The sequence below is a fragment of the Dunckerocampus dactyliophorus genome, chromosome 4 (genome assembly GCF_027744805.1).
Source record: "Dunckerocampus dactyliophorus isolate RoL2022-P2 chromosome 4, RoL_Ddac_1.1, whole genome shotgun sequence".
Taxonomy (NCBI): Eukaryota; Metazoa; Chordata; class Actinopteri; order Syngnathiformes; family Syngnathidae; genus Dunckerocampus; species Dunckerocampus dactyliophorus.
Genome location: NC_072822.1, coordinates 20,657,114 through 20,683,150, shown reverse-complemented (window position 1 = coordinate 20,683,150; position 26,037 = coordinate 20,657,114). Strand labels below are relative to the sequence as shown.

The window sequence follows — 26,037 nt, the reverse complement described above, 5'->3', positions numbered from 1 at the left end:
ATATAGCCCCATACATACACATTTATATGATGATTATTATGATATAACATTAGTGGTTAATGTGGTCTCAAAATAATGTAGACATTAACATAATTATTTGGGGGACAATAAACTTTAAAACGCACTTGCATTGTTTTTGTGACTCAGTCAAAAAGTCTGTTTGTCCAATCATATTTTTTCATTGTACTTTTCTTAAAAATAATGTTAATATCTCGTTCTCGTGTACACAATCTTGTGTATCGTCTCGTCTCGTGATTTGGGTGTCTCATGACACCCGAAGTAATTAGATTACCCGTTACTGGACAATAACAGCGTTAGAACCAATATCTCAGTTCCAAATATGGCTTTCACAATTAGCTGTTTAGTTTGTAGCCTCCCATTCCCAAGGAAAACAAATATTCCCTTTATTAGCAATCAAAAGCGCTTCTGACAAATCACAGCTGACATTGATCAGTATGCTGTAATCCTTGTTGTTTCAGTACCAAAGTGGGAGGTCAACTATCTGTTTTCAGATTGGTGTATTGTGGCGTGCTGGGAAGTAACACGCCGACTGCTGAATTCTCCCTCCTCCTTGTCTTTGTGTGACACTACAAACGTGAATATTATCTGTCAGATACAAACAGTCGTGCGGTCATTCACCTCCGTATGCAGTATTGTTTAACACAAGTAGCGTCTGAATAGGCCAAGACAGCCTCTTTTGTTGTGCACCATTTACTTGTGTCATTTTGTCATTCCACCACTCACAGAAAAGTATTTGAGATGGAGAGTAATAACATTTCTGTCTTTCTCTTGCTCCAGGAAACATCAACGACTGCTCGCTCCACTACTACTTCTTTCTCCTAGCGGGGATTCAGGGCGTCACCCTCCTGATCTTCCTTATCGTCTCTGTCAAGTATGACAAGCAGAGAGGCAGAGCAGGAAGCCAAAGGCAAAGACACATCTCATCCTGACCCTGACATGACCTGTATTGCTCACATCTTAACCTGTCTGTTTCCTGTGGAGCCACTCCAAAGAGTGTCATAAATAGGTACTTATTCATCCGCTCACTCAAATGAATGAGGGTTCTACTAGAATTTCAACAGGGGTTCCGTTTTTCTGTGTGAATGGCTTTATAAAACTGTGTGGCTGGAAAGGCACCACTGAAAGATGGACCTAATGCAGGAGCCTCCTTCATGTCTACCGGTACTAGTACTCCTTTCTGTTTACGCTGTTGCCTTCAATGGTGCCAGAAGATTATATCTATGTGTTTTTACTGTTGATAAGCAGTTTTTGACATTTACTCTGTTTTTCTAACCACTTTTATTGCCAACCATGAAACAGCAGTATTTAGCCACATTTGAATGATTTCTAAACATAAATTCACAGGGTGAAATTGGGTGTTTATGTGTTAAATATACTTTCATTCATTTTCTATGCCGCTTAATCCTCATTAGGGTCGTGGGTTAAATATACTTGACTGTATTATTTCTTTGCTACAGCTACAGTTGAAGGGCTCTTTGCCTTAAGTTGTGTTTATTTTTCCATATTCTTTGCGCTGTGCTATACCGCAGGGTACGGTGGTGGATTTTAATTGCAATAAGGACAAACAGAGCAGCAAGCTCCACTCCAATGAAGCCTTAATGTATTTTGTGTTTTTGGAAGAGTTATGAACAAATGCTTCAACTAACTGGAATCTCTTTTAAATTATATGTGGTGGTGAAGTGCAATCATATATAGTAATATATACAGGTGCCTCTCAATGAATTAGAAGGTGGTGTAAGGATTATTTGATTTCAGGAGTTCAGTTCAGCCTAAGAGACCATTTAAAGGCTCAGGAAGTTTTTGCAGTTTAATTGGCTGATCAGAGCACGAACCAGTAGTTTATATTAGTATTAGGACTGTCAAATGATTAAAAATGTTAATTAATCACAGTTTTCAAATTAATCATGATTAATCACCATTTGCCATTACGTGTGAAATATGCATTATTGCTGTATTTTATGAACAGAAAGATAAACGTATTTGTATGTATTAACAGCTCCAAATGAACTGAACATTTAAATCAAGTTAAAAGATACCACGCATGACTGAAAATGTAAATTCGCCCAACACTAGTCTCTTTAAGAGCAGAACATTTGAATCACACTTGAACCGCTATTATGAGCCATGAAGGGCTGCGTTCAAAGACACCACGTAACTTAAGTTGAATTCAGATGTTTTGAGTGTAGATGTGTTTTCTGGGACTTCCGAGCACACTTAAATGCAGCAAATTGTTACAATATTGAGAGATAAGAATATCCACTTACTGTGTTTCTTTGTCTTTCTGTTTATTTAGACCACACATACACGCCTAATAAAGACATGATTTTCAGAGTGTCAGTGAATGCATCTCCCTGTCGTGTAGTGACAATGAGGAAGTGTCGTTCCCAGGACGAGCTGACTAGAGACATGTTTGTGAGTTGGAGATGCATATATGGTGTTGGAATTGCACTGCTGTTGTGTTCAGGTCAGAATAAAGTTGCTAAAGAGCAGCAGACACTGTGTGACTCTGTGGGGAGGCTATTGTGGCTCTGTCTGTCGTCATACCGGAGATGTGCCTTGACATGATGCGCATGCATTAATGACGCTAAAAATGGAAGCCTGATTATTGAAATAAATCAGTTACCACCGTTAACGTGTTATTTTTGACAGTCCTAATTAATATATGTGTATAATATTGAACTTTTGAACCATTTTTTTCAAATTTTATGAACTACTGAAGTAAGTAATCATCACCAGAATTATTAATGCATTCGTTAACTGTTTGTGTCGTGAATCTGTTTGTGTCGTATTGGAGCAGCAAGGTCAGTTTCTTTATTTTTGCTGTTTGACGTCAAAAGATGAATTATGAGACCCAAGAGCACCATTTCAGCTTTTATTTCCAGGTATTTACATCTGGATCCAATGCACGGGTTAGAAGTTTGAACCCAGACATTTTTTATGTACGCAAAAGTAATACAACATTTGATTGTCAGTTTTGTTGCCCAGGTGTGGCCTTTTATTTTTCAGATTTAGTCAACAAATAGCAACAAATAGTGCCTTCTCTGAGTTTCAGATTGGGTAGGGTAGGTTTTGCCTTTATAGACTGCATTTAGAGGTGAAAACAGCATGAAAACCAGAGACAGACAGACAGACATCAAACAGACATTGGACAGCTACCTGTTCAACGTGATGACAGAAACATTGTTGAGAGTTGCAAAAAAAGACCCTAAAGCAAATCAATAACAAAACAAACTCCAGAGGGCTGGAGTGAAGGTTTTACTTTCTACTGCTTGTAGAAGACTTCATGAACAAAAGTACAACAGCTACACCAGAAGATGCAAACCACTCATTAACCAGAAGAATAGGAAGGCCAGAGTGGAATTTGCCAAGAAGTACAGAGATCAGTGTTAAAAATTCATCTCCGAAACAATGTTTCTGTCATCACCTGCTGATGTTTTCTTTGGACTACCTGTTTGAAATCTGTTTACATAGTACACCAGTGGTGTCTTTCTTCTTCAGGACATTCCAAATGGTTGTACTTGCTATGACCAATGTTTGTGAAATGGTTCTGATTGGTTTTCTATTGTTTTTTATGTTATGTTCATCTCTAAATGGAGTCTACACAGGCAAAACACATCCTACCCAATCTGATATCACTCGTATTCATCTTCTGATGTCAAACCCAAATGTTTGCAGTCAACAGCAAAAATGAAGGAATTTACCTGACTGTACTAATGGACTAATACTTCTGGAGGGCACTTTAATTTTGAATTGAATTTTAAAAATACATTGTAAATAGTCTTCCAAACTCTACCACAAATCCAAAACAGAATCTATATTTTGAAGTTTTAATGATTAGACTCCTCTGCGCTGTTTTAGTGTTGGATTTTGAAGAAAACTCTCAACTCCAAGTTCCAACTCTCAAATAAAAATAGTTACATAGAACCTCTCAGTTGTTTATAGGAAAGCGTTAAAGGACTGCATGCATGTAAAACTCTTTGAGAGCTCACGTCAGTGTTTACAAGGTGGCACAAATGAGTAATTCAACAAATGTATCTTGTTTCATTGCATTTAGAATTTTCTTAGAAAGTTTTGTCAAGTTTATTTGGGAAATCTTTTTTACAACTAGTTTGTGGACATTAAAATATTTTAAATTTGAAGTCAATTGTGCTTTTGGTCTTTTCCAAATATGAGACATGACTTACAGTTAATACCGGACAAACATTTTACTCTGGCAAAACATGTTAACGTAAATGTAACCGTGTGCTTGTAATGATGCTTCCATGATAGAGGTTGGGGTTAATTGGCCTTTGGGGGAACTTTAAGTGAAATGGCTAAATTATTTCTATAACAAAAAACGTCCCCTTAGGCAGACTTCGGCAAGGAAAAGTGGTATTTATTCCGCCTCATCTTGTGCATGACTTATGAATGTAGACTATTTCTTCTGAGTGTCATCAGATAGAAACGGAAATAAACACGTCATCTCAAATCGTTCTTCAACATTCGGGCCTCTCAGTCACGAGGCTGATTCCTGTTTAATGTGACCAGAGAGCCCACGTTGCCTCGTCTGCACAGACAGCAAACTCATGTTTGCATGTAATGGTAACGCCTCAGGCTCAGCACTCACGTGTGATTGTTTCTCATGTCGAAAGGTATGTCGGACAAATAGTCATAGTGGCCGAAAATCACTGTCTTATTGACTTACTGAACATCTTTTGACCACATGTATACTGTAGTACTTGTATACGTACACCACACAAAAGTCTATGTGCTGTAATCTATTCTTATTAATACAGTTATGCAGATTTCACAGCTCTGTCTTTAACTAAACTATTGTATTCCAAATGACATTTCAGGGCAGGGGCGTAGCACCACATTCTGGGTCCCATACATAAGCCTCCTGAAGGACCCCAAGCCCCCAGTCCACCCCACCTCTGCCGCTCCTAACACACACGCTGTACGCTGTCCTTATGTTGTAATCAGCATATTGGCTGCCTACTTATAGCATTCTTTCCCTCTTCTGTCTCTCCTTTCTCTTCTGGCGGCCTGATTAGTTTTTTCTTTGCAGGAGACATAATGCTGCATCACTCAGAGCACTGTGAACAAATGAGTCGCTGAGCAATAGGGGCGTCCGAAGTGCGGCCTTGGGGCCATTGTAAAAGTACAATTACAACAGGACCATTTAAACAACAGCAACAATTGAAAAAAAGACCAGTCATTTCACATGAATAAAGACGAAATATTAAGAGTAAAGTCACAGGAGAAAAAGTAGCATAAAGTTAAAATATTAAAGGAGAAAAATTCAAATAAGAGTCAAAATATTATGACAAAGTCAGAATATTATGAGAAAGAATGTGCTGCATGGTGGCAAGTTATGACCTGAGGCTGTTTTTTTTTTTATTGGCTCTCGGCACGTTCTAAAAATACAAAAAAATTACAAAAACAACAGTAAAATTTTTAAAGAGCTGTTATTTTAAAGAATACCGCTATATCGCGGTTCGAATATGGCCCCCCACTATATCTCGGTTTTACAAAAAATAATACAGTAAATGACCGCTGTTTCGTGGTTGACTGTGCCCTATTATTAGTCAGAAAATATTGAAAGACAAGTTATTGTGGTCACCAGGCGTCAGTGATGTTATGAGACATTTGATTACATTGCCTTTCACACTGCATGGAGACTGGGCCACATGCCATGGCTGAGACGGACACGCCATGGCTGAGATCGAGTGAAAAATAATTCCGTGTGAAGTGGTATGGATGGGTGCATTCGGGAGCTGGCGGGGGGGATGTCCCCACCTTTTTGTGATTTGTATGAATGGACAGAGAATTAGTTTGACTAATTCTTTGACTGAATTAGTAACTGCTGTGATATGGAGAGGGGGTAGGATTTAATAAGCTCTGCTTCTTCCTGCTCCGTTTTCGACATGTTGAGCAGTGAATTGTGTATATGTGATGTAATTCAATGTAATTGAATGCGTGTTTGAATGCAAATAAATCAAACTAAATGAAACTACATGGTACGGTTTTTGGCTTATTTGTCCTTCTTCCCCACTTCGTTTCAAACACTGTCTTAAGTTTAGAACAGGACTCTTTTTGGCTAAGAGCCATGAAAGCCACATTTTTTTAAATGTATTTCCGTGAGAGCCGTATAACATTTTTTTTTGCACAGAATGTGTGCATTTTTAGGCAAGACCAACAATTTTAGACTGCAGTAAGTCTCTAATGTTGTTATACTGAAGCTAATCAATGAATAAAATACTTCTTACCATCAATGTGACTTCTGGTGCTACATGGTTTTGCTGATGGCTTTGTAGTCTGGTTGATATGTGGTGAGGTTAAGCTTCATGCCGGCGTTGAAGCTTCCATCTGTTAAATGTGATCATAGGTTGGCCTTGATGTTTTTTAGATACGAGGACTGCTCACATGCATACGAATAGAGCCAAACATGGTCAATACGGCAATACCCCCACACTGCGCTGTGTGATTCATGATAAGTTAAGATATGATATGACTTCTTTTGCCACATCAAGCATGGATGTTTTGGCATATTTGCCACCTGTGAATGGCTTTTCGTTCCCCACTATTGCTAAAGCACCAGCAAAGCTGGCCGAAGACCAGTCAGCTTGTTGACGGTAGCTGTTGGCATATTTAGATGCAAATGGAGCATGGCGTGTGTCGAAGTGCTGCTTTATATTTCACCGTTTCATCAATGAAATTGTATCACTGCATACTAGACACACGGCCAAACCGGATCTCCCCCAAGGCGAATTCCACTTTCCATTCATGATGAAATGTACGGCATTCCTCAGCTTTCTTTTCACCATCTTCTTCATCAAACATGTTTGTGCTAGCTACAGAATTAGCTAGGCGGGAAGTTTACTTCTTGACCACTCAGTGACCCTGTAGGCTACCCCATTATCCAATTTTAATTGTGGTTTTGCGTTCTGACCCGCAAACTATCAGAAGGACAGTTGGCATCTGCATTGCGGTAGGAAATGGATAGACGGGTTAAAATACAGTATAATGTTTTATATTTTGAATGTTTTTTAACACTGATTTTTGTGTGAGATGCAGATCCAGATGCAGACATCAAAAGAGCCATATATGGCCATATACTGGAGAGGCTCAATTGGAGAGGCTAATTAGTTAGCTCGGTAGCTGGCTATGCTAGCGGTGGCTGTGTGTTATGTCCTGTAGCCTGCGCAATGTGATGTAAACAAAGAATAACAGGAGTGTAAAAGTGGCTATAGGGGTTTTATTTCATGTGTACAGGGCTATCATAATGTTAAAACCTGTATTGACAAAGTCATAAACAAGTTTTCTGTGCGCTGACTATGAAAATATTCCATCCATCCATTTTGTATGCCGCTTCTCCTCTTTTAGGGTCGCGGGGGCATGCTGGAGCCTATCCCAGCTGACTTCAGGCGACAGGCGGGGTACACCCTGGTCGCTAGCCAATCGCAGGGCACATATAGACAAACAATCATTCACATTCACATTCATACCTATAGACAATTTAGAGTCACCAATTAACCTAACATGCATGTTTTTGGAATGTGGGAGGAAACTGGAGTACCCGGAGAAAACCCACACACGCACAAGGAGAACATGCGGCCCCATGAAAATATTCCATTTATTAATATTGAATCCTCCTTTGTGGAAATTCACTTATTGTGGTCGGGTCTGGAACCAATTAATCACGACAAACGAGGGACGACTACGAAATATTAAGAGTAGAAAATTAGGTTGGGGAAAAGTGAGAGAACAAAGTCATGATGTTACGAGAAAAAATGTACAAAGAGAAAGATGAAATATTTATAAAATATGTGATCAAATATACAGTAAATATAAAATATTTAATAAAAAAAATAATTTGTCACCAATAACACCAAGCTAAGATGCAACATCAGCATTTATTTTATCTTAACATTAATGACATCGTTTATTACAACTGACTTATTTAAATAAAAGGAAAAAAAAATATTCAAAACTGCACAGAAGCCCTGGGGCACCATTCCAATTCGCCGCCGTTGTTTCCGGGGCATATGACACCGGGTCACCTCGTAGTGGTTCAACTGCCTGCCTTCTGTGCGGGCAGGGTCGATTCAATTACTACCGTAATTACTTACCACTACTCAGACACTCACTGAATGGCTGTCTTTGTGCCGCGATTGACTGTTGACCAGTCCAGGATGAGACTTTCGTTCAAAGTTAACTGGGATATGTTCCAGCTCACCTGTGACCCTGAACAGGTTAAGTGGGAGAAACTAGATAGAACACTGATATAATCTACGATACACATTTTATTGTATTACTGCCGAACACAAAAAAGGGCAGATGCTGCTGACAACGTTCCTTCTGCTAATTCAGGGATTAGGGGGTATCAGCAGCATGATAATTAAGATAAACCACTGCAGACTAAATGTTTAAGAATAAAGTCGAGCAGACATGCTGTATCTCTTTTATGTGTGCTAATCACTCAGGTTTACATAGACCTAATTATCTGATCAGAGCTGCCGTTGTTCGTCTGCATCCTGGAGGCTTTTCTGTGTTGGAGAAAAGACGACAAGGGGCATTTGTAATATCTCCTGCACATAAAAAATGCTGTTTTTGTTGCTTGAAGAGTGTTCAGACTCGGCAGTGTGACACAATTTGACAGAATTTACAGACAATTGCAGTCTTTACAGCCTTAGAAAGAGCTCAGCTCCTGCCTAATGGGGTGTGACAAAGAGTTCTGATACTTTTCTCTGGTTTTCACAAAAGACGCACGGCTGGGCCTCATAGGTTTGGATCCACAGGACTGACAGGCAAACTGCTCAATGTTCACACTTTGATGTAATACAGTATACAGTATGCATACATTTTGCAAAATACATGTTTTATAAACCCCGGGCTCCTTTATATCAATTGAATGATCAGTTTTACCAATTGCAGTATTTGTGCATTTTTTGTTATCGTAGACAAGAATGAGGTTGCATCGATGCGTATCGGCTATTTTTCCAATCCCCAGTTCAGATTTAGGAAGGAAGCGGCAGTAGCATGCTGTGTAATAGTGTGCATTCATGTGGAAGGTTGTTTTGCAGCCCCAGAGGTTTCGAGCAGGAACGGAGTGAGGCTTGGTTTCCATACAAGAGCACAGGTATCCAGATAAATATTTGTCACCCACATATCGGATTCATGCTAGGTGAATCATGCTAGGTAGCCTGCTGACCTTCTGCTGTGTTCCAGCAGGCAGACAAAATATGTCACCCCATGCTCGGAACCCTATTGGTCCCATAGGACCGATACATCCAACGATATATTTGCCTGAGCTGCAAGAAGGATTTCGACAGCGACTGTTATTGTGTTTTTGCCTTTGGCTTTTCAGTGTCGTGCTTCATATATCTTTAAAAGTAAGGCCAGTTGTGTCTTCTAACTCGTCAGCAGGGAAATTTTGCTGCTCACTAAAGTGTTTTTATAGTGGGCTGGAAATGCTGCGTTCAAATAATTACAGTTGTGATGATTGGACACCGCAAGATTTCTAGATATCAGCACACGATTTACTTAATAATGTTTTATTCATGTGGAGCAATTTGCCCCTTAAATATAACCTAGCTTCTTGTTTTGCAGCTGGTGTGTGTTAGAAGCAAAAGAGAAAGCAGGCATTCACGCTTCCCACGCTAATTAATACACATGACGGCGGTGGACACGAAAGGTAACGATTGTTATTGGGTTTCCGAAGTTCCTGTACTTTGACTGTATTTTCTGTGTAGCAGAACTTGTGTGCATATTTTGCAAACAGCACATCAGTGACGACTTCCGCTGCAAATCGTTTTACAGGATGCCCTTACAGTTGATATCAGAGCCACGCATTCGACTATATTCCTGTCGGGGTTTTTGTGTCCTTTTTTTTCCAATGTCCAGCATTAAATCATCAATCAAGAACAGACCAAACGTTATCCAAGATTCAGTTTATCATCACTACGCCTCAATAATCTAACCATGGAATTTCCATTTCACCTACAACTAACAACATCAAAATGTACATAGAATAGTAGACGTGTGGCATTGTCATTCCAACCGTTGCTAGTTTTTTAGAGGAAAAGGATTCAGAGACACCCATATTTAAAGTTAGTATAATCTATAGTAATATAGTTCAGTAGAAAGTACTATTAAGTGTAGCATACATGTATTTTGGGTGGCGGTATTGTGTTTCAAAGTCTACAGTACATGGGGAAGACGCTATGGTGACTTCTTGTTGTGATACCATTATGTATTTTAATGGTATATAGTCATCATAATTTCTGTATTCAAGAATACTACTCACATGTTTTACAGCAGTGATCCCCAACCCCCGGGCCGCGGCCCGATGCCAGGCCGTGGGTCATTTGGTACCGGGCCGCACAGAAAGAACAAAAAAATTCCATTATTTATTTTTTTTTCATGTTTTATTTTGAAAAGTGGCCGGATTCTCTCTGTATACATCCGTCTCACTTGACGCATGCCGCACTACTACTGTATTTTTACCATTTTTCTTTCACCTCATATTTGGTGTCAAATGCTGATACTATGTGGGAACGCGTCTGTGTAGGCTCTCAGTCGTACAGGAGTTGTCCATCGAGGGAAAGGCTTCTTGAGACGTTATCTGTACTTCTGTGAAGAAGGTGTCGGACGTTTCGCTCCTCATCCGAAGAGCTTCGTCAGCGAACTAATAAGTGCTGGTAGCCTAGGCCTTAAGTACAGTAAGAGTGGGCGGAATTGGTGTGCCAACACCCTCCTTCTATTGGTTCCTTACACTAAGCCTGGGAGGAGTAGTGGTATTCTCCTCTCCTGCTATTAGCACCTCCGATCAAAGGGAAGTGTAGCTCCCTGAGTTGGGTATGAACGACTCTGATACTGGCTCGTTAGCATCTATTGTTCTGGCTCGGCCCTGGCTTCATTTGCAAGACTAAGAGCTGTGGGTTTTGGTCTCAGTAACCTGCTGAACACAGGGTCCAAATTAAACCTCAAACCACCATTCCGATTCAATGATGGGTTCTGTTGTTTGACAAAAAATAGCTTCCTTTACTCCTCTTTCAAACCATCTGTTTTCTTTGGCCAAAATCTTTACCTCGCTGTCCTCAAAAGAGTGATTGGTTGCTTTAAGGTGTAGCTGTACTGCTGATTGAGGACCACTAGAATTGTCCCTGCGATGTTGATAAAGCCTTTTTTGGAGCATTTGCTTAGTTTCCCCAATGTAGTGCTCTTTGCATTCCTCATCTTTACAGTGGATGGAATAGACCACATTGCTCTGTTTTTGGTTTGGAGCCTTGTCTTTAGGATGCACAAATTTTTGTCTCAGGGTATTTTTAATTTTGTGTTGCCTAAGATCCTCTGGAGTTTTTTGGAGACCCCCGCTACAGAAGTACAGATGACGTCTCAAGAAGCCTTTCCCACTATGTGGGAATGCATAAAGGTAAGTTTTGATGACTTATTGAGTGCTAATGTGCACATTTGTCTCCAGTTAATTCATGCTAGCACACTGCCTTTTACCACACATGTCAAACAGCCATGTAATCATCTCTCTGGAAAAACTCCAGGCTTGAACTGGTGGATGGAGGGTCGGCATTAATTTTGTGCTTTTAATTTGATCTTATTCATGTCTTAGTTTTACACAATACATAATGAACAGAAAAAGAATTTCATTGCATAGCAGAACCACCAGTTTTACTGTGCATATGACAATAAAACTCTTGAATCTCTTGAATAATAAACAAGATAAATTAGATCGCTATAATGTGCGACTCCCCACTCCCGGTCCGTGGGAGATTTGTGGGAACACAAGCTGGTCCGTGGGGGCAAAAAAGGTTGGGGACCACTGCTTTAGAGCACCGCTTTTTTACTTTGAATTGACAAGGTTTGTTCTCGTAACACATTCCGTTGCAGCAGTAGAAATATGAAATATCGCAAAACTGAAAGTGCACTGTAGTGCCACTCTAGCATGCAAGAATTGACTTTCAAATAGTGTTTTCATGTTTAATGGATGAATACTTGCTGCTGATGTCCGATGTTTTGCTGTCACCGTGACCCGGCGTGACAGCAGCCAGTAATGACACCGACCTTAACGGAGGATGCCAGTGCTGGTGGGTCTTTCTCTGCTAACATTTGTCTTCACTACTGGTTTGCTGAAAAGCGACCATGCCTGGTGTGTGTGTGTGTGTGTGTGTGTGTGTGTGTGTGCTCGTGTGGTATTTTGTGTATTTGTGTCACTGTCCTGGGTGTACCGCATCGACCTCCGAGAGGGAGCTGCATATCTGTAACAGTGTGAACACTGTTCTAGGCAACAAAAAGGACATATTCTTCTGAAAGAAGAGGCTCTGCAAGGACAGTGGGGCCTGGTATATCGATCGACAGCGATCAAAAGTTAAAATGTTCAGTTTTCTTTCCAGTTGTTCATGCAGGCACTGCAGGTCCATACAAATAAAATGTGTTACGGATGCTTTGTCTGTTTAGTAAATCTCTATTTGAGCCCAAACAGCATAAATCCACGCTGCTCCATTTGGCGGCGTTCCCCGTGGCCCTCAGCATTCGTTCTGTTGTGTATTTGAAGTCAATCTCTTATTCTTTTGAGTGGGTAGAGCTCACTGATGCAGTCTCAAAAATACACTATTCAACCTCCTGTTTTAGGACATATCTTCATGACCCAATTCTGTAATTCTTAGTTCTCTTCAGTCAAACTGTAGCTCATTGGTGTGTTGTGAAAACAGTAATTGAAGCCAGGTGATGACCATCAGTCAGTCAACCAAGACTATGCAGAACGGGGGCAGGCAAACTGTGTGCCTAGCAGGCCACAAGAGGTTAAACAGTTTGCAGGGGGACCAGGCTATCCATATAATTGAACAAACTGTTTATCTTATTTTAGTTGTAAAAGTGTTACATAATCTGCTGTGCATGGGACCGGTTACTGCATGCTAAACATGTAATAATGACGGACCACCTAAAAAATAAAAAACCTGTTTACGGCCTTTCAAATACAGTTTTTAACAATATTAGAGCCCTCTAGACATGAAACAACACCCCTATAGTCACCTTTACACTCGTATCACTCAATGTATGAGACGTAAATAGAGTAAATAAGCCATTTAAGATATAAATAAGACGTGGGGGTTCAGAGTTGACGTTCAGCTTGCTGTGGGTTACAGTCACAATTATTATTGGATTATTGTACCTGCTGTGAGATAATGCAAACCTGCAATAAAATCTGTTGTCCCAGCGATCAAGTCTGCTGATTGTGCGTCTCACTGAACATTACAGTAAAAATACTGACACCTAGATATTAGTGTAGAATACTACATCACCGTCTATGAAAGAGTCTTTTGAATGTCTTATATTTGTATTTTAGTTCATTTAGCCATTTTTATGCTTGAAAATACAAAAAAAGATGTATCGCTTACTTGAATATGCTTATGTTTTGACTGATAATCGGCTGTATTCAACCACAAAACAGCATGATTTATTCATGAATATATTTTTGAAAACCGTGACAGAGTGAAGTCGCAAAATTTGAACAGCAAAGTAGCGAGGGACGACTGTGACCCTCTCCGTCACACGGCCTCATGCTGCTTTGTCCACATACCTCCACCCACTCTACTTTTCCATCAAAGCCTTGTCTTCTTGGAGCTGCTGTGACGTAGTCCCTATGATTACCATAAAGACTGCTATATTACTGGAACATTTAAGCAGTTCAATAATTCAAGACGGGAAAGCTTAACAAAAGAATTTGGGAACGTCTGATGGACTGGATTAAAAAGCTTAATGGGCCATTTATGGCCCGTGGGCCGTGGTTTCCCCGCCCATGTGTGACATAGATGGTGACTCAGCAAACATGTTTTTACTTTTTTAGCATGATCCATGCACAAAAAACATGCGGTTGCTATGTTGCGCACTGCTGTTCTACTGATACTTGTATTCTGACCAACACTAGAAAAGTGTTATGTGGTTCATCTGTGCATGTGACGCTTTTTGGTTCACTTGGATTGGACACACAAGTATTTTTCTATGCGTTCTGACCTTTTGTACATACACAAACTTGCATTTTCAGGCCTCTGGTTGGCAAAATAGCACTTGACAGCGAATGTGCATTCATGTGGACCGAGATCTTTTTAAAATACCACCGTGTGTGTCTTTTTTCATTTCTGTATGAGTGGACTTTATGTTGCGATACAGCTTGTTGGACCGCCGACAATGAAACCAAGTTTGTTGATATAATCATAAGTGTGGATATAATCATAATTGAAAAGGGATAACAAAGGTGTTAACGACAGAAAGGTCACAGTTTAACATTAAGGCTGAATCCCAATTCTACCCCTTAGCCCTTCCCCTTCGTCTTACCCCTTCCCCTACCTCTTAAAACCTAGCGCAAGGGGTAGAAGGCACTAAGAAATGGGACACCACTTGATTGTCATTACATCATCACCCTTCACCGCTTGCTGGCTGCGACATAGGCAGATGAGATAATTGCATTGTTCATAATCCTACCATAAAGTAAGGTGCTTACATTTCTATATTATTTCAATGTTATATAGCCTACCTGACAACACCTTTGTTTTAATAAAAGGCACATATTTTTACAAACTCTGACATTTATTACAAAACATCAAACAAGGAAAGTCCAGAATGGCATTTTGTTGCAACTGACTTTTCCATACTGGGATTGCTGCTTTTGAATGGTCCTGGAGTGCTGTGTGGTGTAGCAGAGGGCTGACTTCAGTTGGCTCAGCATCTCCTGCAGGAATGACACATACCGTATGCATGATTGATGGGGTACCACTATTAACTCATTGGAATTGTTGGTGGACTAAGGTGGCTATAATTCACAGCAAACAGACTTCACTCAGATGTGCTACATTACATGAGTGATTAGATAGCTAATATAAAACGTGAACGTCACAGCACAGTTCAGTAATGTCGATTCCCCTGCCTAGCTAGCGATTTTAAAATACAAATTACAATTAACAGGCTAGTGTGGCCGCTATCTAATCATCTAATCATTTATGAAATGCAGTAGATTGCAGTGAAGTTAGATATTGGTGTTAGTTGGCTAGTTATAACTAGCGACAACCAACAATTCAAAACATGGTGAATTCTCATGGTGAGATATGTTTGTTGTATTCAGCTTACAGTATGGATGGTCAGGACGCAAGCTGAATAAAAGATGTAAACAACATGGCCATCTATGGAAGCACACCACATTATCGAAGTTTATTCAATTTTTGGAATCTAGCATTGTCCCATTTTTTTTGTGCATATGTGCCATTCCTTTGTAAATGTTTATAAAAATCTGTTCCTTTTATTTTTTTTTTATTCAGTTCTGAGGTAGGTTAAAAACGTTGAAATAATGTACAGTACACACGTACACTCCTGATCAAAATCTTAAGACCAGTTGAAAAATTGCTAGAATTTGCATTTTGCACATTTGGATCTTAATGAGGTTTTAAGTAGAGCTACAATATACAAAAGCAAGAAGGGGGAGTGATACAAAAAGCATTTTGAAAAGGTAATTTATTGAAAACATGAATTAAAATGAAATAGGCTGTTTATCATTGCTCAAAAATAACAAAAAACTCTCCAAACCAGAACAAAAAATGTTCTCAGTAGGACTCAGTAATGAGTAGCTCCACCGGTCTTGTTAATCACTTCAAAAATTGGTTTGGGCATGCTTGATGCGAGTGTTTCCAGGAGGCTAGTGGGAACATTGCTCCAAGTGGTGAAGATGGCTTCACGAAGGGCATCAACTGTTCTGGAACTGATGGCCATTTTTATAAACTTCCCTTGCCATCTATCCCCAAATGCTCTCTATGGGATTTAAATGAGGGGAACATGCAGGATGGTCCAAAAGAGTGATGTTATTCTCCCTGAAGAAGTCTTTGGTCAAACCCTTTAAACCCTTTTCCCACAGATGCCATCTGATGGTTATTACGCTGCAGTCGGCACCAGTAAAGGCCTTCATTTGGGTGGAAGACCGCCCTGTGTCCTGATGGACAGCCAATCGGATCCTCTGGCTCAGCACAGGTGTGATTTTTTTGGGTCTACCACTTGATTTTTTTGTTCCATAAAGCTCAGGATCTTTCAAAAAATATAGAATGGCTGTCTTACTGCACCCAACCTCAGCAGCAATGGCACGCTGCGAGAGGCCTTGCTTGTGCAGCTCCACAATCCGACCACGTTCAAAAAGAGAAAGCTTCTTAGCTTTAGCCATCAGGAGGGCATGACAGTGTGAATGCCTGACAGAAAATGATAATTTTGAGCGGATTTGGGCTTTTATAGCCTGTGGTCTTAAACTTTTGATTTGTTTTTTGTTCCAAATGTTTTTTGTCTCACTCTCCCTTCCTGCTTTTGCATATTGTAGCTCTACTTAAAACCTCATTAAGATCCAAATGTGCAAAATGCAAATTCTACCAATTTCTCAACTGGTCTTAAGATTTTGATCAGGAGTGTATGCGCCTTACTTTATGGTAGGAAACATTTATTATGAGCAATTCAATTATCTCATCTGCCAGTCAGCAAGCGGTGAAGGCTGGGTGGCTTCTTCCCCTTGGCCCTTGGTTTTAAGAGGTAAGGGAAGGGGTAAGACAAGGTGTTAGACGAAGGGGAAGGGCTAAGGGGTAGAAGTGGAATTCAGCCTTGATTTCTAGTGTTGTGCACCCCTTAGCACTTTCTGTACCCCTTATTCCTTGATTTAGGGAGAATTGGGACACCACTTGATCGTCGTGGGTAGGTGGTAAGGGGTAGAGTTGGCATTAAGCCCAAGACACCGAAGTAGTAACAAAAAGGTAGGCAAAGCCACATGGGAGAAAGATGCTGAAGGTAAAATGTTAACACAAAAGCATGAAGCATACACGTCCCTAAGAAACAAAGATTAGCAATAGCAGATATGCACACAAGCAACAAGGGAAAAAACAATGACTGTTGTAACGCTATTTTAAATAGATGTTTGAAAATTAAGGATGACATAATAATATTAGGGATCCATAATGAGCTGTGGCTCTGAACCAGCACATTACGGTAATCATATGAACACGCTGTGTGCAGCACTGTTTGATATAATGCTGTTGATTGCCAGCAGCTCCATTTAGAAAGTGAATCAGTTGAAATTTCACGCTGACCTTGTCATCGGCTCCTCCATTCTTCTTCTTTCTACAGTTTGTAGTTACACTGAAGCTACTGTGATATTGAAATGACTGCGGAGGAAACAACATAAATCAGGGAGTGAATCATTTGGAAAATGAAAAAAAAAACACCACAGGGAGAACCACCAAGCATTGGTGAGAGCTTGTTGTACTCACATCATTAATTTCATTAAAAGCCCATTTAAGATGCAAGCCTCGGGGGAGATCCTGTTCTCATTTCTACCATGGAAGTCAAGACTGACCAAAATGGGATAATTATTTATTCCGTGCCACATGTCTTAAAGAAGAACCCAAGGGGGTAACGATGTTGGAATGCTTTATCCTTACCTGAAGATGAACCCACTGGCCTGGCGTCACAGTGGTGCTTTAATTGCAGCCGGCCCCCCCCATCCATCACTTGTGGCCAACACTTCAATCCTTCCAGACCTCACAGGGGCGCTCCGCGCCCTTCACAGTCACATCGTGCACACACCAAGATACAATACCAGAGTGAAGGGTGAATACATTCGTAGTTACCCAATGAGGACTTTCCTTCAACACGAGTACGGATACGCAAAAATGCATTATCCGTAACATCCCTAGTATTCACTCTTCACACTCGACCGCCCCTCCCTGGACAGACTTGCTGCACGCTGCAGCCGGAGAGGAGCCAGACAGTGGCTTGACTCCAGTTCACGTTGCTCAAATTACGACTCAGTTTTCTTCAGCTCGCCTCTATTTCATTTGTATCATCATGATTAAAAGTGGTAAAAGAATACACATCTATATAAAGCCTGCCGTGCTTCAATCCTATGCTTTATTTCCGATTCGATTCAATCATTTCATTACCTTTTAAACGATGTTAGACTGGTATATGTTGTCCGGAATGGAAACTTGCTGAACACAGAACAATGTAGTTGGATCATAGGAATATAAATTGATGCATCACTGTAGTGGATGGATCGTTACATTCGTTATACAAAATACATCGTAAAAGTATGTTTGATTCGTGCTGATATCGGATCGATATCCAAAAAGCGGGGAGCTACTGCGTTAGATAAATAATGGATGCATACGATATGATTAGTTAGATAATTATCTTTACCAAAAGGGTCTTCTGTTCACAAGTTAATGCGATATTTTGCTTCATAATGTGCTGTGACAATAGCAAGAAAATGAAAGGTGTTAACAAGTCAACCATAAAGCTGCTTGAACTAATTAAATCAGAGCCTAAAAGTCACAAAACGTTCTCACAGGTGTGTGGTTGCGTGTTTGTTTGCGTCGTGTTGTATGACTTTCCTAATTATACTCAAGCTAGTGGTTCCGTTTGCTGAAGTATCTCAGGTCTCCCGTCTTCCAAATTATAATAGCGTGAGTGTTGCTGATTAACAATCTGAGGCACACTGCAGCAACAGTTAACATAATGGGAACATTTCTCCGCTTGATAGAAAATAATAACACACGCACACACACACGCACATCCCGGAAAAAAAACAAAAAAACACAATTAGCCGACACCCCTGTGATAATAACGTTCGCTAAGAAAAATACAATTTTTCAGACGACTGCCTTTGTTTGGGACAATTTCAAAGATCATTATTATTTGTGCAATTATGTAACGATTTGTGTCTTTAAAGGACAACGTATCCAACTTTGCTTGTAAATTCCACCTCTTTTCACATGAGCACATAAAACCTCAGTTTGTCCATCAGTATGCTTTCCTGGCGTCTGTGGGCAGAAGTTATCCAGACCTTAATTGGTATTTTCTTCAAAGCTTACAAAATTCAGGGCCGGCATAAGAAATGTCACATTACCATGTTGTCCGTTTAGTTTAAAAGCCCTTCAATGCTCTCGATGTCCTGTGAGGACAATTTTTTAAGGGACAGGGGTGCCTGAATGGCCACTGTTTTCCTTCATTGGTAAGCAATAAAGGCCTGAAGAGCTTGTTTTGTGGCTCGGGGCTAAATTGCATCCCATAAAATACTCTTAAAACGAAGATTAATGTGTAATTTGGTCCGCCTCCTCAACCCCACCTCCTCCAGGAACAAAACAGTAACAGTTATCCAGACAAATGATGTGTTTTAAGATGCTGCACTCAATAAAAACTGATGAACACTTTTGACATTGTTCTATATTCCTTAAATGTTATGAAAATACAATATACAGAGCAACAATACAACGCATTTTGCATGAGGTTGTACACTTTGCCTTGTTGGGAGGATGATGATGAACAAAACGCTGTGCCCATTTCTTTCCAAAGGACATGCGGGCGTTTTCTGTTGGCCTTTCCACACCTTAAACAGTAACAATCTGGAAGGACAAATTCTGAACCAACATGTTACAAAACCTTTCAAAACCATTTAATGTGCACAAACATTCTGAACATCTATTGTTTCTTTTAAAATCTACATGCCATCTGGAGTTCACAGGTTGGTTGGCGTGCCTGCAGCTCATGACTGGGAAAACCTGTATGAATAAGTTGCTAACAAAAACTGCTGAATAAAAGAAAAAAGTACCAAGTCCTCATTCGTTGACATATTTCTTTGTATCACATTAAATCTGTGGCAAAGTTACAATGCTTGATATTTTTGAGCCTTTGGTAGGTTGGATGTGATTCTCAAGCAAATGTCCGAGTTTAGCTTTAAATCCAGACCTACTTTCCCATGAAAGGCATACATGTGATTTTGTCACGAGTGCATGAGTCTATTATACCACTTCTTTTAGTGCACTGTCATTTAACCTTTCCATGTAATTACGTAACTCCTTAGAGTCTTCCAGCTTCACGTCCTGACACACCCACTTAATGTCCTGGTTGTGGCATCGAGTCAGAGTGCTAACAGTCGGGTAACCACTGTCCGAGGGCATGGTGGTGAATGTAGTGAACTGTACTCGCTTCCTCTTGGTGGTGGGTGATTCCCTTTTGCCCTCTTTAGCCTGGCAGCCAGTGTCGGCCTCCCGGTGCACTTGGCCCTGCACGTTCTTCTGGGCCGAGCCTCCATTCAACAAGTGGCTGCCTTCCGCCAGCCCGCTGCTGGAGTCTATCATGGAGGTCTGCTCCTCCTGCTGGGGGGACAAGCTGATTTCACTCTCTAGAAACTCTGCCTCGTTTCCCAACCACACCCAATCATGGGCATGGTTCATGTTCTCTTGGCCTTCGATGGAAAATTCTTTGTGACGGTATTTGAGTGTGTAGGAAATGCAGTTTATAAGAAATACAAGGATAGCCAGGCAAAAGACTCCCAGCAGAGCATACATGCCGATCTCCAGATCTGTGAGACCCCGAGTAGTCTGCATGAGGTCATCATTCATGTTGCGCCCACGGGGCAAATCCACTTGAGCAGGAAAGTCAGCAAAGTCAGTCGGCATCCTCTCGCTCCCATCACCGGAGAGTTTATCTCCATTGGGTCCCCGAATGATCGCGCTTCTTGTGGTGGTGGCCCGATTCAGCACCCCTTCCTCCATGTCAGAGACTGAGCTGCCATAAAAGTGGGTGTCAAGCCCAATCCTGTCAGGTGAGGGCGGCCTGCCTCTGTTGTCCATATCCTCTCCATCGGTGCCGTAATCGTTTGTCCCTCCTCTTGAACTGTCATCAGAGCCAAACTTCACCTTGACATTACAGTTACCCGCTGCAAGGACGCTACGCCTTTTGAATTTCTGGCAAATCTCACAAACCGTCATTTCCACCCTGACCAGAAGGCCTTGGCCCTCTGCCTCAGTCACGATGACAGGCCATTTCCACGAGGGGTCCTGCTGTACCCTCACCACGTCCTCATCCAGGGAGGTGGCTGTCAGGATGAAAAAGTCAGGGTTGTACAGGTCTAAAGGAGCCACAGAGCTGTCACTGAACTGCAACCAGGCGCTGATTAAGGCCTCCTGCGGAAACGACACACAAACACACAGAGTGAATTAAAATGCCGTGGTGCCATATTACTTACTGCTTAATTTCACCAGGGCCCCCTTGTTCAAAACTCAGCTATTTTAACCACTGGTTAACCCCTAACCACCAGTGAAATTCTTAACCCGGTGTTAACTAACCAACCATTAAATATGCGTTGTTCAAAACACGGTCAGTCACGTCGTTAGTTAACAGCACCATCAAAGTTAATCGTGTGGTTGACGTCACTGTCAGCGCCAATATTTTCCACAATTGCTCATTTTGTTGACTTCCTGTTTAGCGAAAAAATTGATAGCGAAACAATTGAACAAATTAAAAAAAATAATTTAAACAAAAATATTTGAGTTAAATATCTAATTAATTAAAGTAAGCAATATTTAACATAGTTTCCAGCTTAACAGCAAAATGAACAAAATGAATATTGAGTGCGACTGCTAAATAATCCATCATGATGAAGATGGCGCCCCCTCTCCTCACTCACCTCTTCACCGTCTTGATGTTCAGTAAATTCTAAATTGATTTTAAATGTTCATTTGTTCATTTTATTCATCGTTTTTTTTCATTGTTTTCTGCATGTATTTTCTAAACGACAAATTTTTGTACTCATATTTTTGGGTGTCTGAATGAATTGGATTTCCATTATTTCCTGTGGGAAAAATATATTGAATTCTCTTATGTTTCGGTCGGACTATTTGGAACAAATTAATAACGAAAATAGAGGTACCACTATACATATGAAGCACGGATGCGCCCATCGATCGGCTACGATCAATATCGGCCGATTTCCGTAAGAAATGATGATGATAATCGGCATTTGCCGATAAGCGCCTTTCAAAGCCGATCACAAACAACGATCAGTGTGCGGCGACAAATCCTACATGTCTGCTGTGTCATGTAGGGTTGCCATCAAAATGACTTGTGTATATGTCTCATATTGTCCTGTATTGCCATGAGAAATCTACAGGTATAGCCTATCTATAAAACCTCAATGGCTTCGGTTTGACAGCTTGCCACAGGCTATGTCCATCGATGCCAGCGTATTTGATCACTCCCTTACCAAACTTATTGCCATTCAACTATTCTTGCATCTTTGTTTACACGCTTTGCCTCGCTGTCACTGACTGCACCTGACATTGGCGGCAGCTAGCTAGCTAGTTAGCTAGCGTTATCTGCCTCGCTTCTGGTCTTTGGGCTCCAAATGTGAATTTTTACCGCAGTGACGTTTTGTTTTTAAAACAAACGAGCAATGCGGTCAGTTCGGAGCTCGTGTTTGTTCCACAGGAAAGCTACAAGTGGATATCACGTTCATGGGGTACGTACTAACTTTTTCAAGTGTCGCTGAACAATTCAGCTCTGTTGTTGTCATTATACTAAAAATATCTGGTCCTCAAAACATTATTTGTGTGTGGTTGTTTGACGAACATAAATACAAAGTGTGTCCAGCCTTATGATGGTGATATTATATTAGCTGATTTTGAGTAGCTCACCAAAGGGTCAAAGAATATTTGCTTTAACCCTTAGTGTTTTGTTGAATTCAGACTTTCTACCTTTATATCATGACACACTCAATGACCACAAAATAGCATAAAGAAGATGGCCACACTGTCTGAGTGGAGATGTGCTTGGTAAATAAAGTAGCGTACAATTTAAATGTTGCCAGTCATGAATAAAACACAAAATAGTTGACAGCTCTGGTAGTGATGGAAGTTGGAGACCCCTGCAACCTGGATACTGAATTTCTACTGTTTTAAGTTAAACAGATTTCTATTTCATAAAGATATTTATTTGTATTATTTTATTCTATTAATGTTGTTATCTTGAGCTAAAAAAGTAATTATTCAACAGTTTATTTCCCATGTATTTGTATTACTTCAAAACATTCATCAAATTATATTCAGGTTTGTGTCAAATAGTACAAAAATCGTTTCACACAAATAAAGGCAAAAAAGGCAATCTGCCCATCTTTATTTAGTGATTACCTATTTGCCAGGGGCCCTTGGAATTGTCTAACAGCGCCCCTGGCCAATACCGCTCATCATAAATAAACTGAAAAATGTAGTTTGTCATGTCCTGTGTATGTCGCTCTGCTGCCGCCTGTCTGCCATGCGTTTCAGTGCATGCTGTTGCTCTGATTGAGCTGATGACGCACACCTGTGGCCAATTACGGGACACTTTATCAGCTGCTGCTGGACTGCAGACCAGTGCCAGTTATTCTTTCGCCTACCTGTGTACCTACAGCCATTCCCGCTCCTCCGGTGGCGTCTAACTGGTCTACCCTTTTCTTGTTGTTACCTGTATGCTATTGTCGTTGCTAACGCTAAGATTAGTTCTGCTACATTTTTGTACTGCAGCTTTCTCAGTTCTTCCCGTGTGTTTTTTCCTGCCTTTTATTTTCACGGCAGTGTTTTTTGTTTCCTGTTTATACCTGGCATTTAGCCCTGAGTCTTTTTGTTACCTTTTTGTATTTGGTGTGTTTTGATTTATTGCCTTTTCGGTAATACATTTTTTTATATCACTCGCTGTGTGTTCACTCTGCATCCTGGAATCCAGAACTCGGCCTAGCCGAAACGTGACACGGTTAATCCAGGTGATCAGTATTGGCCGATCTCACTCATGGATGATCGGTATCAGCAGCATAAAACCCTGATCGGAGCATCCCTAATATAAAGTATATACTCCACGGACACAAAATGAATTACACCTGTGGAGACGACCTAACACTTTGCAGTCTGTGTCTCGCTTGGGGACACTTGACACCTTTAGCACATCCTCACACTGACCTAAGGCATACTTGGGCACAAAATAAACAAAACTAAATAAGAGTAGTAGTAATGCAGCATTCTATAATAAAGGGATGTATGATATATTGGTCCGTTTGTGTGTTAGGGAGCAGGAATATGCAAAAACGACATGACCGATTTCCATGCATAGCAAGAACCCATTAAATGTTGGTCTACATCAGAATAAAGTGTGGCTAGCGGGCATTTATTTCCTTGCTGTGCAGAACCCAAACAATCTCCTTTACACTGCACCATGCTATCCAGCAGATAACGTCCATACCTGACATTATGTATTTTTGTGGAGCAGCTTTTAGCGAACAAGTGTTCATTACCATTCGATCTTGGTGAAAAGCTCTATAAAGGTGAGTATCATTCATGATGATTATTATTTGTTTTTGTTACAGTTTTACTAAATTGCCATTCGCTCCCGCCTCAAACTTGGTACAATCCCATATAGACTATTTATATTGAGAACACAGTGAAGCTAAGCCTCAACTTTTGGTGAGCGTTGGTGTGTTCTTTAACAGGAATCCTTTGTGTTGACCTGCAGACCTCCGTCTTTCCTTGGTGGAGGTCTGCGTTCTACTCAGGGCTCTTTTGAGCTGTCTTTGTCAAGGCGGGTGAGTAGAACTTCGTAGAGGACACCTCGTAGACGTTTTATACACTTAATACTATTAAAGGTTGTCCCCTAGTTTATTGCACAGGAAGACTGCGGTGTGCAAATAAATAGTCTTTCCATCTTGTCCTAACAGGAAGAACTGACAGGAGAGAAATGTGAAGAAGCAGTTCAGAGACAAGTTGTGATGGGGAGATCAAAGTGGCCACAATGATGGTAGCTTGGGGATATGAGAAGGGGAAGCAGAATATGATTTGTGGGCCAAGTTGGGGATATAAGTCATATTTCGGTTTAGAGACTGTGCTGTTGCGTTTGCATGCTCTGAGATTAAGCTGCTGCTTCTATTAGCTGCCCAAGGAAACAGTCGGTCACACTAACTCTCAGGTCTTGGACTTAAGTGGGTTACGGTGCATATTTAATATCCAGCATATTTAACTTTCCTTGATAGGCAAATAGAAAAATGTAGATGAAGTGCTGTTGCTGTTGCTGTTACCCCCCTAGTGTGTCTACATTTCAACGTCTTTTGGAACTTTTCAACATCTTTCATTACCATCATTCTATTTAATTACAAAGATATTTTTTTTTCAATAATTACCATTCATTTTCTTTGTAGACTGAATGGGTTAGTGCAGTGCTTTTTTTTCAGTGAGGCTAGACTATATGCTGAATTTATTTAAGGCTGGCAAGTTAGTGTCTTTACACATGCTTGAATGATCCTGGTGCCAGCAACTCATGCAGGTGTTTGTACTGATAAATAATTTAATATTACAGGTTCTCAATAGTATTTACAATTAAGGGAGCGTGAAAACATGTCTGTCTTCTGACTAAACTAATTGAGAACCAGGGTTAGGGTGAGAAAGGGTTATGGGGGTATAAAATTATGAGGAGATCAAATCCAAATTCTGCCTTTACAAAGCTGACATTGCTCACTTTTGGTTGACACAGGCAAGGAAGTATTTATTTAACATGCTTATTATTGTGATTGTATTCATTCATTCATTCATTCTGAAGATACTGTATAGCCTCATTTGACATTTTAGATCATCATTTTATATTCATTCAGCCAGTCAGTTAAATTGGATGTGAGGTTTTTGATCCTGGGAGAGGCCAATTCCGTCAAGCAAGAGACATTTCAGCACTGAATAAAGGCAATCATTCAAACACCCCTGCGTTCGTACATGTCAAGAATTCAGGCCAACAGAGTACTTGTGGTGTACAATTTACATCCACTTAACCAATAGCCAGGATTATGTTGAGGATCACGTGCCTATTCACATTTTTTCACATCTCTATAGACCAGGAGCTGTGATTTTTCCACCAGTGAACATTCAAATGCACACTAATCTTTGTAATGAGAGCTTTACGCACTGCACGGCTTTTATAGCTTCCCTCTGTGAGTGAGCACCACCACACTGTTCACGCTTGCAGCCTGATCACGTCCTGCCTTGATTTTCACATAACCATAACAATAATCATAATTCTTTCTTAATTAAACCAAGTGTTTAAATAATTACTGCTTTTGGTTGATTTGGAGGGAAAGATTTGTTTTTAACTGCAATGGCCAAGTGAATGATGAATTTTAAAATGAGATGTGATTTTACGCTAATGGTCTTTCAG

The 26,037-nt window shown here is 40.5% G+C and overlaps 2 protein-coding genes across 5 annotated transcripts in view; one reads left to right on the top strand and one right to left on the bottom strand.

The window, feature by feature from the left end:
* Nucleotides 1-6,008, top strand: part of slc15a4 (solute carrier family 15 member 4) — a 46,748-nt gene extending 40,740 nt beyond the window's left edge. For both annotated transcript variants that reach the window (XM_054772628.1, XM_054772627.1), the window contains exon 9: nucleotides 799-6,008. In XM_054772628.1, the coding sequence (XP_054628603.1) occupies nucleotides 799-950 (152 nt within the window). In that variant the 3' untranslated portion in view covers nucleotides 951-6,008. The remainder of the gene's footprint in view (nucleotides 1-798) is intronic.
* A 13,160-nt stretch (nucleotides 6,009-19,168) lies between these two features.
* si:dkeyp-14d3.1 (transmembrane protein 132C) overlaps nucleotides 19,169-26,037 on the bottom strand; it is a 191,348-nt gene continuing 184,479 nt past the window's right edge. For 2 of the 3 annotated variants that reach the window (XM_054774340.1, XM_054774341.1), the window contains exon 8: nucleotides 19,170-21,002. In XM_054774340.1, the coding sequence (XP_054630315.1) occupies nucleotides 19,836-21,002 (1,167 nt within the window). In that variant the 3' untranslated portion in view covers nucleotides 19,170-19,835. Of the gene's footprint in view, nucleotides 21,003-26,037 lie in introns of all 3 variants that reach the window. The other variant, XM_054774339.1, reaches the window with a different exon arrangement.